Here is a 16,907-nt window from a genome sequence, read left to right on the forward strand (position 1 = left end):
ATCAGGATTAGCTTATAGAATTAACCATGCTGGACTGACTGTTATTAAACCATTTCAGTAGATTCACTCACCTTAAGCTTCTTCATTATGCCACTGCAGCCATGAGCAGTATTTAATGTTTGATCAGTATTTTCAGCATTTAAGACCATAAGATATAGGAGCAGAAGTAGGTCATTTGGCCCATCGAGTCTGCTCCACCATTCAATCATGGGCTAATCCACTTCATCCAGTCATCCCCGCACCCCTGCTTTCACCCCATACGCTTTGATACCCTGGCTAATCAAGAACCTATCTATCTCTGTCTTAGATACACCCAATGACATGGCCTTCACAGCCGCTCGTGGCAACAAATTCTGCAGATATACCACCCTCTGACTAAAGTAATTTCTCCGCATCTCAGTTCTGAAAGGACATCCTTCAATCCTGAAGTTGTGCCCTTTCGAGCTGCATTATTGTTGCAGTTGATACAAATTGTGGAATGAAAATAAATGAACAGGCAGAATCAACATAAAATATTTACCTGCATTCTAAGATGTTTCCTTTTTCTCAACAGTTACTGGAAATGTTTGGCAACCTCCTTGAACGGCCCCTAATAGCAGCTGCCGCTTGTGATAAATACTCTCGCCTCATGGTGATGTTCATTAAGGACCTGGATGATGCTAAACACATTTATAACAAGCATATGCAAGAAGTGGAATTAGGTATAGATTCATTTTAATAAATTGCAACTGTAAAAAAATTAAGTCTTGGGGTGACAGAGAAATTATAATACTTGTAACATTTCTAGAATAGCTGTTCTCTCCTATCTCTGTCTCTTGCCCTAACCCATGCTCAGACTATAGTTCACTCAATTTGCTACTTTTTAAAAATTCAAACTAACATCCCCCATTACTGGATTGCTTTCTGGTCTATAGACTATACATACTGTTTTGTGTATCATGTACCTGTTTACAGTTTCCATCCTCTCGCATCTGAAGTATGGATCACGATTCTTTGTAGTTGCTTGATAATGTCTTGCCTTTTGTTTTCTTCTTGCTTAATCTGTAATAGCTTCCAAGATCGGCTTTGTATTTCTCATTGGGGACATCAGCGAGTGTGCACGTATTGGGAACCATGGTTTCAAGCAGCCTTCACCATCCATCTCTGTTTGTTCCATTTTAACTCACCAGCATTGTGTCTCAGTCTGCTGTGAGGCAAAGCACATTAGAGAGTGCTTGTTAAATATTTTCATTAATCTAAGCAAACCTATAGAAAAGTATGCAAAATCACAGTAAGTTGTTGAACAAGCAGTGGTTCAGAGGGATGTGGTCAGTCTTTGGTTATTCACATGAATGGAGAAAGACATTTGGAAAAATATTACAGTATTTGGCACTTGGTAATAACTTTCATCTCAGTAATTCAATATTATATGGTGATGGTTTACAAAATTAAAGTTTAAGGATCCATGATTAAATTAGGTTATGAAAATTAGTTCTGAGTTTAAATCTTAGTGGGTTACACACATAATGCCCTAATAATCTTTGAAGTATTGTGGAATACTGGGTTCTGCTGGTAAGTCAAAATCAGCATTGCAACAATCAAACTCGGTGCAATGTTATCTAAATTCGTTGTGCTATCAGATACCAGGTAATTTTAGAGTCATAGAGCAATACAGCACGCACAGTAGAACCAGTCGGTGTCCATCACACTCTCCAACTAGCTGGTCCCAGTTTCCTTTCTGCACTGCACAATACACTTTCCACGGGATCCTTCTCTACGTGACTCCCTTGTCTGCTTATCTCTTCCCACTGATATCTTTCCTGGCACTTACCCCTGCAAGCATGACAAGTGCTACACCTGCCCCTACATCTCATCCCTCACCACCTATCAGGGTCCTAAACATTCTTTCTAGGTGATGTGACACTTCATCTACTGTATCTAGTGTTCCTGGTGCGACCTCCTCTATATCAGTGACATCCAATGTAGATCAGGGGACTGCTTTGTCAAGCCCCTTTTCTCCATTCGCCACTAAAAGCAGGATTTCTTGGTAGACATCCATTTTAATTCGACTTCCTATTCCCATTCCGACATTTCACTTCATGGTCTCCTCTGCTGCAACTGTGATGCACATTCAGTAATGAATCTGATGGGAGAGGACAGTGAACCCTGGGAGAAAGGGAAGGACAGCAGAGAAAAGTGATGGGCAGATGAGAATGATTATGCAGAAAGTTTGAAGTTAATAATTCATCTCCTTCTACCTTAGGCCACAAACTTATCAATCACCCCTGCTGTGGACACTTTCTGGAGGTCCAAGATCCGTATGTTCCATGATTGCTGGACTAAGTGTGTAAATGTAGGAGAAGACTATGTTGAAAAATAAATGTCCCAGGTTTTCTAAAATTGATTCCTTCTACCTTAGGCCACAAACTTATCACCCTTTGTATTTCTTCCAGGCAGAAGAAATTTAGTTTAAGTAGACTTGGGGGTGGGGGGGCTTGCTCCAGTGCTTTACTGTTCTATATATTAAAATGCTAGCATTAAAAATTCTTATATTAGAATTAACATTTTAATATTTTAGGCAATTTATTTAAGTCTGTGTGTCAGAGTAAATTACTAGATAATGGTTTCTTGGTATGACAATAACTGGCATTCAATTATTCTTCCAAGTTTTCAGTAAAGAAATGATTTAAATTTCTGTTTATCTCTTCAAAAATGTCCATTCATTGAAGAAGTTTTGATAATTTGTGTGCAGTGTGGGTACCCGCCTTCACATTAAGCAGCTTGAGTAGGCTTCAATTAAAATTAAAAATCACTTGAATACTTGCCTTTTTTTGTCATTGTTGTTCATTGTGGGCTTACAACTAAAAAAAATTGCAGTTGTAGTAGGAAATATTTCCCAATCAGAATGAGTTGTTCCGTATTTGCCTAGAAACAGTGTTTCTTAGAACCTGGTGGTGCAGCATTATCATGCCTATGGGCATGAGGTGGGGATGATGTGGTGCAGTCTGGAGGACACAAGAAAGGAGGCCATTGAGAATGAAAACAAATGAGTGGAAATATTTCATTAACTTCAAGCAAAGAAGCTAAACTTTGAGAGGCACAGTGCTCATATGAACTTGAAATACGCTTGGATCCTAAATCTAACTTCTGGTGACAATTTTTCAGACAATGCTTCAAACAATATGCTTTGTTGCATATTGACAATTTTTAATCTAACCTTCCATTTTATTTTATAACTCTTTGACTCAGCTTTTGACATAGTACCCAATTCTGACTTTAACTCAAAGTATTTTGGGATATTTTCTACCTTGAGCATGCTGTACTGTTTTATTGCAATTTTACTGTTTCTTCTTTATTCATCATTGAGATATTTATACTAATTAAAAATAATATTGAAATATTTTGTATAAATTTCAATTTAGCTGCCAAAATCAAATAAGAATATACTAATTATTTCTATTTTTTGGAAGAACATGTTTTTTTAAATGAAAATTTGCATTCAATCACTTTTGAGTTATCACTAAACATGGATATGAAATTTAATGTTTTCTCTTGAAAAAATGTAAATCAATCTGTAAAATTTTGATAAATTATTATAACATACAAATGGTGGAAGTTGTTTGGTCTTCCCCACCATCGGTTCTAAAGCCTACACATCTAGATAATGTCTCCTTTTTTTTTAGATGATTAAAAGGCAGACATTGTCAGGATATAACTTTACGTCCTTTTAGATGATTCTAGAAATTTGGTCTCCTTTAATTTGCCTATTTAACTTCATTCTCATTATATAACCGTTGGCATAATGTTTGCCTTTAACCTGCATGGCCAAAATGTCTTCAAAATTATATGTCTTTTGGAAACTATGCAAAATATTGAAACATTTTAGAGCTCTCTAAACATGGTGCATTATATGTGAAAGTGAATAATTATATTTTATCCCTTTTCCATCTGTCCAGTACAGAGAGTAGGTTTTGAGAAAAAGGACTTTCCACAGCTTGTTTGTTATTAAATCCGCTTAAGCATTCCATTATTCTCTGCTGCCCAGAGCTGAATGCTTCCTTGAATATTAATTTTAAATTATTTCAAATCCGATGAGTCATTCTAAAATTCAACCCTATGTGGGTGCCTCGGAGTGAATAATGTCACTAAATTTTGTTGTAAAGGTTGCATTTGGTGCTTTAAAATATAGATAATTTAAGGCATGTCCTCTTATTAATCTCCTTCAGGAAGGAGTAGGAAGGAAAAATGTAAAGCAAAATTAGATGCAGAGTTTCACTACAGTGGCTCTCGTCTATTGTGTTGAGATGGTTCAAAATGAAGTGGTTGGAATGCATCACTGATTTATGCAGCATTTCCTATCCTTTTTAAATTCATGTTCACAAAGAGATAGGGAGAGAGCATCCTGGCAATTTGCTGTGTAAGATACATTTCTTGTAACCTTTCTTCTAGTCTAACACCACAAGACCAGATGAATGTGCCCCTTGGCAAAATTCCCAATAACTTAATGCATGTACTTTCATTCAATAATGTCATGTTATTTTTTGAGCACTATTGCCCCTTTGCCCAAATTAAAGAGAACATCCTGTTTTAATTTAAAATTATAAGTTGAGAAGAAGTATGCAACAAACTTAAATGTTACATTGGAGTTGAATTATAGATTTATATAACATGGGTGGAACATTTTGAGCAATTGTATCTACATTGACTCTTTCAAAGTGTAAACACACAAAATGCTGGAGGAGCTGAGTAAGTCGGGTAGCATCTACGGAGGGGAATAAACAGTCAACGTTTTGGGCCGAGGCCCCTCAGAACTGATTAATGACCTTGGTCTGAAATGTCTATTGTTTATTCACTAGATGCTGCCTGACTTGCTAAGTGCGTTGAGCATTTCATATGCGTTGCACAAGATTTCCAACATCTGCAGTCTCTTGTGTTAATCTTTGAAAGTACAATCCATATTTTTTCTCACTTCTAGCATTTTCTCAAATTTGTGCACTGGAAGTGTTCATGGTACTCTTTCCAGAAAACCACCATTGAATCTGTATCCACCACATTTTTGGGTATTGAGTTCCAGGTCATAACAACATGCTGCATTGGCTTTTTCTTTGCAGCTCAGCATAATATTATGTTCTAGAAACTCACATTTGATTGTTTTAAAATTACTCTTTGTGACAGTTACTTTATTGTCAATCATTCCTCTAAATGCCTGAGGTGGTTTCATGTATTTGAGCTTACACCCTTTGTACAGAAGAAGGTACCTCAGCCTTGTATTCTACTTGTGGGTATATTGTTTAACCATCTCATCCACTGTTTGAAATGGTAGATGAGTTGATTGTCATTTTTTCTCTATATTTCAAAGGTTCATTTACCCTACCATTTATTTCTACATTGCCCAAAAATAGGCTGTAGTATAAACACAGTGCTTGTGAAGTACACCGTTTTAAGCATTTATTTAAATCCCTTGCTGCAAGGATTAGATTGTTCACCAGTCAATAAGAACCTGTTTTCTGTTTTGTAGGAAATCCATCATTGAACAAGAACATGCCAATTGTAGGCGGTGGGTTACGCTGGACGCAAGAATTAAGGGAGCGCATTCGAGTGCCATTTAATAATTTCAAACAAGTCACACAGCTGTATGTATCTTGCACAGAACAATGGGCATTGTCCAGGAGTCCTTTTGTGCAGAGCCTTGTATCTCTGGCACAGTAAAGTAACTGGCTTTGAGGGAAAAATGTGGTCGTCCTCCTTTTTTGCCATTCCCTATTCTGGTTCTCCTCTTACCCCATCTCTTCTGACCTACCTGTCACCTCCCTCTGGTGCCCCTCCTCCTTCCCTTTCTCCCATCTTCAACTCTCCTCTCCTATCAGATTCCTCCTTCAACTCTTTACATTTTCTGCTTATCACCTCCCAGCTTCTCACTTCATTCCGTCCTCCTCACCTACATACGTATTGTTTAGGCAGGCTCCTGGCAGGCTGTCTAGAATCTCTACTGATACCTCCCAGCTATTTCATACTCTATAGCATGCAAAATTAATTAAACAGAAGGAATGTTCATCTGCTCTTAAAATTCTAAATGAAACACAAAACAGTACAAAACAATTTTTATGAGAATAAAGTGAAGAAATTTAGATCACAACTAAACATATAGCTGTCTTTGAAAGCTGGTTTAACCAGGATGCACTACTACTCTGAACTTATGAGTTTGATGCTGTTTTGAATACCTTCACAAAAGGATTGCAGCTTTTGCCTTTTAGATGTAAAGAACTTTGATAAATTTCTGAGGAACATAATTGCAGCATATCAATGTAATATTCTCACTTTCCCCCTCTAATGTGGCAAGTGGAATCAGATATTATGACATTCTGGAGTTCTATCCATAGTCACTGAATGTAGGGATTTATTACAAAATACTGCCTACAATCCATTCCTATTGCTATGTTAGAGAAGTAAATCAGTGCATTAAAGAAGATTGGATTACATTAGTCCATATATTTATATCCTAAAATAACTTAGAACTTTGTTTGCATGTACTCAGTTGAAGTACACTGTCTGCAGATGCAGGATAAAGTATTGTACAGCTTGAAATAATTCAACTGTTGTATGAATATTGCCTTTTGTTAGTCACCAATACAAATAATTTCTACAGGCAGATGGACTCCACAGAAGGTAAAAGAATGATTCAGATGTATCAGGAGATGATGGAACTTTTGGATCAGTAAGTATAAAGTTCTGCAAATTAATTTTCAATAAACTGACCTTCAAGCATTGTAATAGTTGGCAGACATATGAGGTTGAGAGTTGAAAATAAAGATGAATTCAGGAATTAGTTATGATGAGTCAAGTGCAATGCATGATAGTTTCCCCACTTCTGCATATTGATCTTTCGCAATCCTGTTGAATGTCCCAATGTATAAGATGACTGAATATTCTCCAGTGTTTGGTGTAAAATTCCTCTGATCATGATAACTTGTGGTTTCGAGTAATGTAGCATGGAAATAGGCCTTTTAGCCCAGTGAATCGAAGCAGCCATCAAGCACCCACTTATTCCCATATTCTCATTAACCATCCCACCACTATGGGTAATTTGCAGCGGCCATCTAACCTTCTGAACTGCATGTCTTTATGGAAGGAAACCAGTGCATCCAGAGGAAATCCACACATTGACATGATGAGCCTGCAAACTCCACAAGGACTGCACAGAAGGTTAGGATTGAATCCACATTGCTGGACATGTGAGGCAGCAGTCTTCTACTAGCATCACTGTGCTGCCCAAATCCATTCTGGTGGTGCAAATCAACTAACAGTGATGAAAGTGGCTATTATCCACAGTGTTTAATGACCTCAACGTTATACAGAGTAGGTTCAATATTCCTTCAGGCAGTTCCTTTTAAACCACTTCAGCAAAATGAAAAGTACTGTGGAGTACAGTTGCATGTGGTAGATCATTATTGTCAGAAAATTTGGTTTTTTGTATATATGGAGATGTGCAATTCTTTTGTGTAAGTTGTGATGGATAAAATGGGTTATGCAGGCATACATTGTAAGAACCATGATGCTCAAACTATGTTTCTTAGATGGATGAACTTGAATCAGGGTCTTGCACATTTCTTCTGTTATCATTTTACAAAGAAACATGTATGTGAAGGCATTGGGTTTTGATGGCAATTTGCATCTTTAAAACATTTGGAATCTAAAACCTTGAAAACTCAGATGTGTCTGATTTGTATTTGAGAACTGATCTCACCATCTTTGCTTTGTTATTTTCGTGAAAAGCTTGATGTCTCTCTGAAAGCAGCTTGTTTCCTCAGTTCCCTCTTGTCTAATAATCGTTTAATAGTTTGTATTGAGCAGATTTTGGTTTGGCAGTTAGCTGTTTCTGCCGTTGTTTAGCGCTGATGGGGTGAAAGTGATTGTGACCATTGGGTGCAAGAGGAGCAATTGAGCTGTTGCTTTGATTTAGCCATATGCTATCTACTTACTAATGTAGCTACATTTTAGAGCAATTAACTATATGCACTCTAAGAAAAGGTAATGTTTTACATTTTAAATAATGAATGTCTGCTATGAATCACATTTAACTGAATTTAAAATTAATTGCAGATTTTTAATGTGCACACAATCCAGAGTTTACTCGATGAATAACAATCCCTTCATTCACCTAAATGAGCTACTGCAAATGTATTATTCCATTTACCTAATGGTTTAATTCCTCCATTACCCAAAGACAGTCCCTTGATTTAAATTTTATACAGATTTGGTTATGTCTTTATTATGCTTCATCCAATGCAATCTCGACTCTGATGATAATGGATGCTCACACAAAATGTCACTAACATTTTTGCAAGGCCTTTTATTCTAATCCAGTCATTATTGTTCATTTTTTATTTCTGTTTTATCATTCCTGGAAATTTCTTTTTACTTTGCCATCATAAGTGCATTGGGCCAACATACAAACATTGGAAATTGCTTTAAAACTGCAATACTGTTAGAACAATATTGAGATTCCCCTACTGCTGTCTGTGAAAGGTAAAGGTCAACTGTAAGGTTCATTGTAGAAACTTGATGTTTCTCTGGATAATGTGATGAAGCTGATGTCACCAGTTTTGGTGCAGTGTTCCAATTAATCTATTGTAGTTCTTGCTACTGCTGTTAATCTAATAGGTGTAATGTCTACAGCCTTCATTTAGGGATATAGAGCAAAGCATCATCATTTGTCATGGCTCAAGGGATCATTACTGCTGAATAAATGCTCTACTAATGGGAGAGGCTTGGCAGACTGCTTCCAGAGGCTTAGAGATATTCAGACAGGCATGTGAATTATAGTATCCATGGCGGGTGAGTGCTTTGTGAAAAGCAGTCCAAACTCCCTCAAAAACTACACCCTGCTCCTGGCAGGAAGTTGTCATGAGAGTCTGAATCCACCAATGTCTTAACAGAGACAAATATTGGTGCTGCACTGCCTGTCCCCGTGAATGTAAGTGCAGCTTTCCTCCTTGAATATGCACTTCAGGTGACCTCTCCAGTGCAATAGTTAGCAATGGAGCATGAGATGCTAATGAAGTGTGAGATGTTTAGGTAGGTACATGGATGGTAGGGGAGTGGAGAGCTATGCTCCCAGTGCAGATTGATGGGAGTAGGCACTTTAAATGGTACAGCGCAGACCAGATGGGCTGACGGGTCTGTTTCTGTGCTGTACATTTCTACGATTCTAAGTGGTGGCAGCAGCAGTCTGGAATGGTCTTAAGTCTGGGAAATTGAAAGGGGCTGTGACATGATGGTATCACGAGGTTGGTCTACATTCACCAGCAGTTTAGCAATTTGCCCCCTCAAAACTGACCTTAGTTGGTTAGACATGATCTACATATCCTGCAGCCTTGGCGTCACTGCCTTGGTGTATTTCTCCCATTAGCTATTCTTTCTCTGCATTGCCTTTTCTTTCCCCTGTCATCCATGGCATTCATTTGGTGTCTGCTTGCCATAGGCTTACGGTTGTAATATAGATTTCATATTAGCAGAATGGGGTTCAAATGACTGATGTTCCTCACTGTTCCAGCATACTGCAGTGGTGATTCTGTAAACTTCAAGAATGAGGGCTGAAATGTGGATTTTGATTCAGAGAATTTTTGATCTTGGTCTCATTGCTCTAAATTTACTGGTCAGTTTCTCAAAAGAAATGCAAACCACAGCAGGTTCAATACGTGGACTTCTCACATTACAACCATGTTTTTCTTGGATTTAAATTTATCATTCTGTGTGGTATGAGATATTAAAAATTGGTTTGTGGGGATAATTTTCAGTGTTCATGTGTATCAAAAACTACAGGCAATGTAGGAAGATTTCTGATGGAGATTCTCAAAGTTTTGCTGGAAACGTTTAGCTGAGTGAAATTTACACCTGATGTCACTGCACTGTGACCAGAACAAACTATTAATTACATCCGAAGCAGAAACAAATCACAATTCAAGAAAAATAATGGTTGCAATGTAATAAGAGGCTTCAGCTGATTACAGCTGAGAGAATTGTGGAATAGAAAAACACTGTATACTTAATTTATGCATGAAATTGTGAATGGAAACTGTACTTGGTGATCAAGTTATTGAATGCATGGCAATTCTTTTGTTGGGTCACTATGACAACAACTGATTTGATTATTGCATGTTAGCTTGTTTAAATTTAGCTTTCTCATTTTTGGTGCTTCTTGAGGTATTGGACTAATATGGAGTCTATTAAGTGTACTTTACAGAAGTGTTCAACCCACATTTGCTTGCTCTTATTTTGGAATTCCTTCAATTTTACTAGGTATGAAGCAAAGCTGTATTTAGAGTGGTCCAAAACTGTATCTGAAAAATCTCAATATAATCTAACTCAACCTCTCCTCAAACGAGACCCAGAAACAAAACTGATTTCAGTTAATTTTGAGCCGCAGGTAAGTTATTCAAAGTCAGAAAGTTATGTTGCAGCTTTATAAAACTCTAGTTAGTCTGCATCTGGGAAGCTGATCCAGAAGATTAATGGTGAATTGGCTGTTTGGATTCAGAACTGGCTTGCACATAGAAGACAGAAAGTAGTGGTTGAAAGGACGTATTACAACTGAAGGTCTGTGATTTGTGGTGTTGTTTTAGATGTATGTAAATGGTTACTATTCGGTCTTAGTTGTATCTTAATTTAAATTAGTTCATTAGTATCACTGTCTTAAAAATTCAAAACATGCCAGACCACAATCGTTGTCAAACCACTGTTTTCCAGACTCGTGTTTCAACCTGTTTTTGATGAGTAAGAACTGTAATATAAAAACTAACAAATTATGATTTATCTAGTGGAAGTTATAATCAAGTTTAATCTCCTGTAACTTTGTATCTGAAACTGTTTCAGGCTACTGTAAAAATAGTATGTTTATTGTTGATTTAAAGTGTTATAATGATGCAATCTTCATTAAGAAAGCCTTGTTCTAAATTGAATTTGCAAGGAAATAAAAGTTTAAGTGAAAATTAGAGGTATGCCAATTATGTTCTTTATTTGCCTCATGATCTTGGCTATTCTATGCCATTTACAGCTTGTCTCAGTTCTACGAGAGGTTCGATACTTAGAAACAGACCATGTTGAGAAGATTCCTGAAACTGCAGTTGAAATATATGCCTCAAAAGAATCCTACCACCAGTATGTGGCAACCTTGGAGCTGACTGCCAACTGGTACAACAAAATCCTAAAGTCTGTCCTTGGGGTGGAATTTCCTCTCATAGAGGAGCAGGTACAACAGATTGACTGTAAAATGAAGGAGGCAGAAGTATTACTGAACTGGAAGAGTGAAGGTAATTCATTTGCATTTTATTTTCCCTACTTCTGATATACTATATATTGTATGGAATATTCAATGCTAGCAATCACAAACTCTATTGAATCAAATCTGTCATTGATAATGGAGATATTTTTTTAAAAAAATTGAATGCCCTTTTCCCCAAAATAAATTAATTTATTGCTTTTGGGGAAAGAAGGACAGAAGCTTTTTTTTAGAGGTGTTTAACTTCATTAAAGTAGGTTTGTTTTAAATTGGGTTTTCTAGGAAGAAAGTTGTTTCACATTTAATTGTAAAGAATGCCTAAGAAAATAATTTGGTTAAGCCAGAAAACTATGGACTACAATGTTTGAACAGTTTGCAGTTCCAGGTTTCATGAGAAATTACTTACGTTCTGTGAATATTGTTAGAGCCCCAGTCTGTTCTGTTTAAAAGTATGTTCATTTCCCGTTTCTTCCAAGAGCTGACTTTTTCAACTTCTAACCTCTAATAAGATTAACAACTACTTCAATGAAATTAATCAAGAACTTGCCAGAGGTTGACTGCAGTATGCTTAAGTAGTAAAAATGAATTATAAAACAGGCTAAAGAAACCTAGTTATGTGAAATAGTAATTAACAAGCTAATAGAAGGCAATCAAGATAAATGGAAACTCTTCAAAAAGGGAATCTGATAAATATTATTGTGTCTGAATACATTCATCTGCTTAATGCATTCATGTCAATATTTGCTAAGGCATCTGGGATTATATCCAAAAAGTTCGGGATATGGTCCAAGACTTGGAGAACCGATTGCAGAAAGCAAAAGACAACGTGGGTGCCATACAGGATATTATGAAGACTTGGGTATCTCCTGTTTTTGAAAGAAAGGAAGGGAAAAAAGATACACTCCTCAGTCTCGATGACAAGAATGAAAGACTTGAGAAACGCTACAGTTTTATTAAAGAAACTGGTGAAAAAATACACTCATTGGTGAAGGTATGGCAAAATTGGAATTCTAACCTTAAGAAAGCGCAGTATTTCAGCTAATACTACAGACTAATTAGTATTACTGTGAAATTGTTAAGGATGTACAGTATATTTTGCCAATGCTATTACAGGACAAATTGAATGCGATTAGGTAATTCCACTATCTGTCAAGCCTGCTGACAGTGTTGGTGTTGAATAACGAAAACTGATATAAAACCTGTAATTTATGTTTAACAATTCTCCACAAATGAATGGGGCCACATTAGACAACCCCTTAAATTGAGAGGCCTGATAATGATGACTTTCTCACCCCAGGATATTACCAAATGACACAGTAGGATGGTAATGTAGTGAAGTTGTTAACTCAATCGGTTTGCAGCAATAAGCAATCAGTGTTTCATTCCTGCTCCTGTCTGTAAGGAGTTTGTATGTTCTCCCCATGACCACGTGGGTTTTCTCTGGGTGCTCTTGTTCCCTCTCACATTTCAAAGACATATAGTTAGAATTAGTATATTGTGGGCATGCTGTGTTGGTGCTAGAAGTTTGGGAACAGCACAATCCTCACTGATTTGATTCAATACAAACAGGGCATTTCCCTGTATGTTGCAATGTATGTTTGGCAAATGAAGCTAATCTTTAAGGTTGCCCTCAACTATGTGAAAGTACTAGGGTGGATACCTCCAGTCAATGATCTCCAGTGTGTTCTGTGTAGCGTACAGGTGGGAAGTCAGCACTCTATCTAGTCAGTACTTATTGACTGAACCACTAGCTAGGAGTCAGTGTGATCTTACCTAGTGCTTGATTGATCATGCTTGGTACGTACACTAATACCTGGTAATCTTGTGAAAATTGAAGGGATTAAATTGAAGTTAACAAACTTAGTAACAAATGCCGGTGATATTAAACCCAATTCTGATTGTTTTCTAGCCTGATAATTAGGTTCACTTTTGTTTAAAGGGCAGCTGTGTGGTGCAGCAATTATTGCTGCCACCTTTCAGCTCCAATGACAGGTTCATTTCTAACTCAAGGGGTTCTGTGTGTGGAGATTGCACATTTGTCCTGTGACTGTATGAGTTTCCTCTGAGTGCTAGTTTCCTGCCACATCCTAGATACGCTAGTCGCTTACTTGCGGGGGTAGGGGTTACTGTAAATTACCAGTAGTTGAATATAAGTGATTAACAAAGCAAAACAGGAGTTAATGGGCAAATAAGGATGAGTAATTTACATGGGAAAAGTAGAATCACATTTCAGAGTTTTTGCATTTGGATATTTGATCTTTATTGGCTTAAGTTAATTGGCAAAAGGATTAGTGGAAAGCTAACCCTTGTCATCTCTAAAATGTAGCTGGTTAACTACTTGAAGAATCATGTTCCACAAAGCTATGGGCCAACAGCTGACAAGTGGGATTTGCTTAAATAACTTCATCCTTAGGCTAGAAGGTTCGGTTCGTCCATCGTCTCAATGAAGACCTCGATAACATTAGTACTTTTTACGACGTTGATTTGTTAGCTCGACACTCAGCACAGCACAATGGAGAGGGTGCAAGTTCAAACCAGCTGGATTTGAACTTGGAACCTCTTGCTCCGAAGTCCAGCGCTGATGCCACTATGCCACCAGCCGGCTTATGGTGGTGTCGAGACTAGCACTTGACTTGGATTGAAGTGAGGGGAAGTTGCACAGCATCAGCCTTGCACTCTCTTCCCAATTCCCATCTGGATCCAGTGGCAAGGCAAGAGTCGAGACGGCTGGAGATGAGACTAAGTGCAGTGCATGACCAGGACATCATCTGTGTATTGTCGTGCTCTACAAGTTCCACGATGCTTGCAGACACCGCCTTCTTGAACGTTGGACCTTCCATTGGTCTTGTCCGCTCAATCTGCCGGAGTCTGTCTTCACATGCTGGGATAGACAACTTCTTATCTCACCGAGGGTTTGAGACCTGTCGGCTGCCCTCACCTGGTTAAGCCAGCTTGTCGAAGCCATTGCCCGGGGTGTGGCTGCTGTCACATGTAAACAGCTACAGGGAGCCATAGGTGAGAGCTGAGTGCCAGGTGGGGACCAAACGTGGACAAACCAGCAGAAAAGGATGTGACATGTTCCCCACCAGAGGTGCTACCCCTCCCTGACACTCCATACACCCCAGGCTAGAAGGAGCAATGGGCTGAATGGCCTCCTTATAAGCTTTAAATTTCTATGGTTCCATGATTTATTAATTTTAAAAATGATGCACTGCAATGAAGAGTAGATTTTCTGCCAGAATTATCTACTGCTAGAACAAGAATCCGAGAGATCAGCCTTATCCTACTGGTGCTGATACAAGTACTGATAATGGGCAATGACCTCATTTCAACAAAAATTGTTTAAGTGAGGCAGAGTATCTTGAAGATTGGGTTGTAAATTTTAGCTGAGATTTCTACTCTGCAGGAATATCAGCTCATAACTTCATATTAAGCTGGTTGCATTTCTTAAGTGTGTCTCATATAACTACGGTAAATATAGAAATTGTGATTACTTCAAAAATGCATTAAGCTGTATATTTACCACGTGGATTTTTTTTGTTTTTAGTGACTTGTTTTCCAAATTTCCCTGATGGTATTACTTCTTTTAATCACTGATTATGGATCTTATTATGTACGGCTAATATTTTTATCCATCAATAGGACAATCTGAATCTCTTCCAAGCTGATGTGACTTCAAACATTTGGAAGGCATATGTTGACTACGTTGATGAAATGGTTATTGATGGTTTCTTCAATGCTATTGAAGCGTCCCTGAATTACCTTGTAGATAACACTGGTAAGAATAATTTATTCCAGTAATATTATTCCTAATCATCAATTTATAATGGTCACACAATGAGGAAATGCTTATTGTTGTGGTAGAGTAGGTTCCATTATTTTAACTTAATGAAAACACAGAAAGAGGCTGTTCTGCCCATAAAATTTGCACTGACCATCAGGCATGTGTTTACTTGAATCCCACACATATCCCCCAGTTACATATCAATTTCTAACACTAGGGGCAATTTGCAGTGGACAACATAGCCATAAGGAGTAACAGCAGGGACCTTAGAGTATTTATGTACTGAGATTGGGTGCGTATAACTGGCTTACTGAAAGTGATGAAGTAGGTGGATAAGGTCGCTAAGAACTTTTGTAATCTGCTTGCCTTCATAGGTTACTTCAAGTATAGAAGTTTGAACATCATATGGCAGCTGTACAAAACCTTGGTGTAACTGCATTTGGAGTATTGTGTGCAGTTCTGCTCATTGTATACAATACTTGTCAATTGCTAACTCAACCCTATCAGCAATTCTGTCTGCATCGCAATTATTTATATATATATATATATTACGAACAACTGGGGTCTCAGCACTGATCCTGGTCACAGACCTTCAGTCAGAATAACACCTTCTCACAATTATCCTCTGTCTTTTTTATTCAAGTGAATTTTGAATCCAATCTATCAAATCTCCATGATCCTACGTGCCTTAATCTTCTGGACCAATTGAACTCAAATTTCCTGCAGCACATATTTGCTTGAAATGCAGCTTATTAATGCTATGTCATGCTCATCTGTAATGAACAATTAGTTCAGCATCCTATTCAATCTATTAAATAGGAAAAAGAAAGATACAGAGGACAACATGGAAAGCAAGTGCAAATTAGAATCGATTTGGTTGATAAATGTGAGAGGAAAAAGATTGTTTTTACAAACCCCATTTCCAGAAAAGTTGGGATATTTTCCAAAATGCAATACAAACAAAAATCTGTGATGTTAATTCACGTGAATCCTTATTTAACTGACAAAAGTACAAAGAAAAGATTTTCAATAGTTTTACTGACCAACATAATTGTAATTTGTAAATGTACACAAATTTAGAATTTGGTAGCTGCAACACACTCAACAAAAGTTGGGACAGAGTTAAAATAAGATTGAAAAGTGCACAGAGGAGTCAGCGGGAGACGCTCATGGAGTGAGTACTGTTTCAGATCCGCTCCATAATCTTTACTTATTTTAACCTTTGATCACCCTTATTCAACTTATTGTTACCTACACCAAAAGACTTTTGCTACTTTCTCGGGCTTTTTGTTAAGATTTTATCGTGAATTTTGGAAGATATGCAAACAGAAATGGCTCTTAGATCCAAAGGACGAGAACCGGGGCGAAACCCGAACGGTAATGGAAAGAAGCCAGCTCAACCTCAACGCACTGAGTTAACTTATGAACTGCTTATGGAGCTTTTGGATAAAAAATTTGAGGAACAACGTCAGGCTTTTCAACGAGACATAAAGGTTTTTCAAGATTATATGGTTAAGACGGATTCAGTAATTAACCAGCAGCAAGCGCTTATCTCATTGCTGCAAGAGGAAGCGCGGAAACGAGATTCGACAATTGAAAAATTGCAACAGGATCTAATTTCGACTATTAAATTGGTGGAGACACTTAAAGCCAAGAGTGTCGATTTGGAGAATCGGTCCAGAAGACAGAACCTACGCATACTTGGTCTCCCAGACGGCATAGAACAAGGCGATCCTTCGAAATACTTTGCTCAATTTCTAAAAGATGCGTTTCCGTCGGTTTTTCCAGTAAACCCTCCGCTACTTGACCGAGCACATAGAATTTGGAGTCGATCACCGACGATTTCAGATAAGCCCCCGGTGGTAA

General features: G+C 37.7%; 1 protein-coding gene across 1 annotated transcript in view; it reads left to right on the forward strand.

Annotated features, from left to right (window-relative positions):
* dnah9 (dynein, axonemal, heavy chain 9) overlaps positions 1 to 16,907 on the forward strand; it is a 550,870-nt gene that overhangs the window by 40,515 nt on the left and 493,448 nt on the right. Inside the window, exons 9-15 of the mRNA XM_073025877.1 lie at positions 554 to 701; positions 5,498 to 5,612; positions 6,626 to 6,694; positions 10,279 to 10,405; positions 11,033 to 11,288; positions 12,007 to 12,248; positions 14,900 to 15,035. Of these exons, the coding sequence (XP_072881978.1) occupies positions 554 to 701; positions 5,498 to 5,612; positions 6,626 to 6,694; positions 10,279 to 10,405; positions 11,033 to 11,288; positions 12,007 to 12,248; positions 14,900 to 15,035 (1,093 nt within the window). The remainder of the gene's footprint in view (positions 1 to 553; positions 702 to 5,497; positions 5,613 to 6,625; positions 6,695 to 10,278; positions 10,406 to 11,032; positions 11,289 to 12,006; positions 12,249 to 14,899; positions 15,036 to 16,907) is intronic.

Source organism: Hemitrygon akajei, chromosome 22 (assembly GCF_048418815.1).
Source record: "Hemitrygon akajei chromosome 22, sHemAka1.3, whole genome shotgun sequence".
NCBI classification, from domain to species: domain Eukaryota; kingdom Metazoa; phylum Chordata; class Chondrichthyes; order Myliobatiformes; family Dasyatidae; genus Hemitrygon; species Hemitrygon akajei.